The following is a 3,535-nucleotide window of genomic DNA, read 5'->3' on the forward strand; positions in this document are numbered from 1 at the left end:
GGGCAGCCTCCTGCCTGAGCATACCAGCCATGCAGAGCGAGGTTTGGCTGCTATGCGCGACGCTCGCCGCCGCGCTACTCTACTACCTGACCAGCGCAGCCCGCCGCGGGGGCACCGGGCGACGGCCGCCTCCGGGCCCGACGCCGCTCCCGGTCGTCGGCAACCTGCTCGACCTGGGCGGCAACCTGCACCACACGCTGGCGCGCCTGGCGCGCGCCCACGGCCCCGTCATGAAGCTCAAGCTCGGCATGGTCACCACCGTGGTGGTCTCCTCCCACGACGCCGCGCGGGAGGCCTTCACCAGGTACGACCGCCACCTGGCCGCGCGCGCCGTCCCGGACGCCGCCAACGCGGTCGGCAACTCCGGGCGGTCCATGATCTGGCTGCCCAGCTCCGACCCGCTCTGGAAGACGCTGCGGGGCATCGTGGCCTCACACGTCTTCTCGCCGCGTGGCCTCGCCGTGGCGCGCGGCGTGCGCGAGCGCAAGGTGCGCGACATGGTGGGCTACTTCCGCCGCTGCGTGGGGGAGGAGGTGGACGTCGGGCAGGCCGTGTACGGCGGCGTGCTGAACCTCGTGTCCAGCGCCTTCTTCTCCGTCGACGTGGTGGACGTGGGCGGAGAGTCCGCGAGTGAGCTGCGGGAGGTCGTGGAGGACATCATCGCCGCGCTCGGCAAGCCCAACGTCTCCGACATCTTCCCTTCCCTCCGGCCGCTGGACCTGCAGGGCTGGCGTCGCTGGGCGGGGGCGCGCTACCAGAAGGTCTTTGGCATACTTGACGGCATAATCGACCGCCGCCTGGCAGATGCCCGGACGTCGTGCACGGGCGAGCACGCGCACGGCGACTTCCTGGACTCGCTGCTGGAGCTCGTTTCCGCAGGCAAGATCGGTCGCGACAAGGTGACGGTGATACTGTTCGACGTGTTCGCGGCCGGGACCGACACGATGGCCATCACGGTGGAGTGGGCGATGGCCGAGCTGCTCCGGCACCCGCGCGCCATGGCCAAGGCGCGCGCGGAGATGGAGGACGTCCTCGGCGGCAAGGTCGACACGGACACCCTCGAGGAGCCTGACGCGGCGAGCCTGCCGTACCTGCAGGCCGTGGTGAAGGAGGTGATGCGGTTGCATCCGGTGGCGCCGATCATGCTGCCGCACCAGGCGGCGGAGGACGGCGTGGAGATCGGCGGCTTCGCCGTGCCCAGGGGCGCCACGGTGATCTTCAACGTGTGGGCGATCATGCGGGACCCGGCGGCGTGGGAGAGGCCCGACGAGTTCGTGCCGGAGAGGTTTCTGGATAAGGCGGCGGATAGGGCGGTGGAGTTCCGGGGCAAGGACTACGAGTTCCTCCCGTTCGGGTCCGGGCGGCGGCTGTGCCCCGGCCTGCCGATGGCGGAGCGGGTTGTGCCGTTCGTGCTGGCGTCGCTGCTGCACGCGTTCGAGTGGCGGCTCCCGGACGGCGTGGCGGCCGACGAGCTGGACGTGACCGAGAAGTTCACCACCGTGAACACGCTCGCCGTGCCCCTCAGGGCCGTCCCCGTCATGGTCACGTAGCTAGCTGCTAGCCTTGTGTATGCATGCAATCTTATCTTGTATCGTGCGGACGAGATGCGACCGCTTTACGAAAACATGTTTTAGAGCCTATGCACCCGGGTACTCCTTATCCAACCACTCATTTCTGCATCAAGATTCGTGCAAATAATTTTCTCTTTTTTGTTTCTCTCATATAGAACATGTATTTGTACTTTCAACTTTGCAGCACAACAAAGCTTTCTATGTAGAATGTGGGATAAAACTTACAGATTTTTTGGTCCAACATAAATATACAAAATGAGATTTTTTTGATTAAAAAATCTTATTTTTCATATTTATGTCGGACAAAAAAATCTGAAAGTTTTATCTCACATTCTAGTTACAAAGTTATGTTGTACTGCAAAGTTTGAAGTTCAAGACATGTTTTATATGAGAGGAACAAAAAAGAGAAAATTCCATGTAATAAGGTAGTTGTGTAGCACAGATCTCAAAGCAACATTGGAGTGTTAGGATAGTGAGGCCCGGGTGCATAAGCTCACAGAATCTGCATTCGACCGCTTTACACTAGCTGCTCATGAAATCTCAGTAGCCAGACATTCCGTAGACGTCGCGTCGGTCATGTGTGGCCGCTTCGCTTTGGATTATTGCCTGCCACTCGCCACTGCCTCGTCGATAGGTTGGTTAATAGCACATCACATCGCGCTAGATCTTACAAGATTTGGTGGAGTGTGTTACTCTCTACTTAACTTTCTTCATCAAAATTTATTGGTGCGGTTCACTATATTATTATGATTGATCTCCCAACGCATATTGTCTAGGCCAGATTCATGCTGAACCTTAGCGCTGTCATCTCCGCTGATAAGGCATTAACACAGAAATTGATGTTGTTATTGCTCGCTGCAAGAAATCTCCCATTACTATCTCGCAACACAGCACCAACCGCATCCTTAAGAGAATTAACATCGAAAGCATCATCAACATTCAGTTTAACATAGTTCACAATAGGTAAACGCCAGTCGCCTGGAAATCTGATTTGGGTCAGTCGATTTTCCTTACAAGAAAGGAGGCGCCAAAGGGAAGGAAGAAACAACCGCATCATCCGAGCGCGCGCACGCGAGGGGGGAGGGGTTACTTCACAAGCTTCCCCACGATCTGTCTTAGGTTGGGGGTGAGGGCGGAGGAACGACGACGGTGACTGTGGTGGTGGTGGTAGGGGGGGGGCAACTTTGCCAGAGAAAAAACCGGCGAGGCCCGGGGCTAGAGGGATAGGCAGGAACGGTGGCAAGACCGGCGGTGTGGGGAGGTTGAGGGGAGGGCGGGGCGGCGAGGCGGTCGCGGGAGAGCCGGCGGTTATGCTGGTGGTAGCTGGCGGCTTGGGTGAGATCTGGGAGAAGATGAACAGGAAACGATTCGGAGGTAGAAGAAGGCATATGCATTGTTGGATCTCAATCTAAAGGCTGAAAACAATCGACTGACCCTAATTTATTTCAGGGTTGACTTACCCCTAGCCTCTCCCAACATAGTTTTGATTCGGCTTTCACCACCCTTCACTCTTTTTTCAATAAATGGTAGATTTTATTGGTTTAAATGGAGCATCAAGAGGATATAAATACTATGAGCACATACCCAGCCTCTGCACAGTTAGGGTGCACACAACCAACATGAACACAAACAAAAGATGCCGGCAACCTAGCAAAACTTCACTCTGATGCCTAGCTTTCGGTGAATTTGCCTGAAAGTAATTCCTAGTAAGCACTCTCACAGGGACTTGGGAAGCATCTTGAGTTTTCTCACCGTGCACCAGCTTGTGGTGTTCCCACAACAAATACCAGGTTGTCATCGCAACAGTCTCACAAAAACTTCCTTGACCGAGAACCAAAGCTTCTTCGTTAGGGGTACAAATCAACTATTCAAGAATCAATTCACCAGCACCCTAATGGGAAAACTTCCTTGACCGAGAACCAAAGCTTCTTCGTTAGGGGTGCAAATCAACTATTCAAGAATCA

General features: G+C 56.1%; 1 protein-coding gene across 2 annotated transcripts; it reads left to right on the plus strand.

The window, feature by feature from the left end:
• On the plus strand, nucleotides 1–2,342 carry LOC119314312 (cytochrome P450 76M5-like). 2 transcript variants are annotated; one of them, XM_037589044.1, is made up of 2 exons: nucleotides 1–1,607; nucleotides 2,081–2,342. In XM_037589044.1, the coding sequence occupies exon 1, from the start codon at nucleotides 30–32 to the stop codon at nucleotides 1,548–1,550; it is 1,521 nt and encodes a 506-aa protein (XP_037444941.1). In that variant the 5' UTR covers nucleotides 1–29; the 3' UTR covers nucleotides 1,551–1,607; nucleotides 2,081–2,342. The 2 variants fall into 2 exon arrangements, with proteins under 2 accessions (XP_037444941.1, XP_037444940.1); XM_037589043.1 differs by having other exon boundaries at nucleotides 2–1,619; nucleotides 2,093–2,342.
• Nucleotides 2,343–3,535: the final 1,193 nt, after the last annotated feature.

Source organism: Triticum dicoccoides, chromosome 6A (genome assembly GCF_002162155.2).
Source record: "Triticum dicoccoides isolate Atlit2015 ecotype Zavitan chromosome 6A, WEW_v2.0, whole genome shotgun sequence".
Taxonomy (NCBI): Eukaryota; Viridiplantae; Streptophyta; class Magnoliopsida; order Poales; family Poaceae; genus Triticum; species Triticum dicoccoides.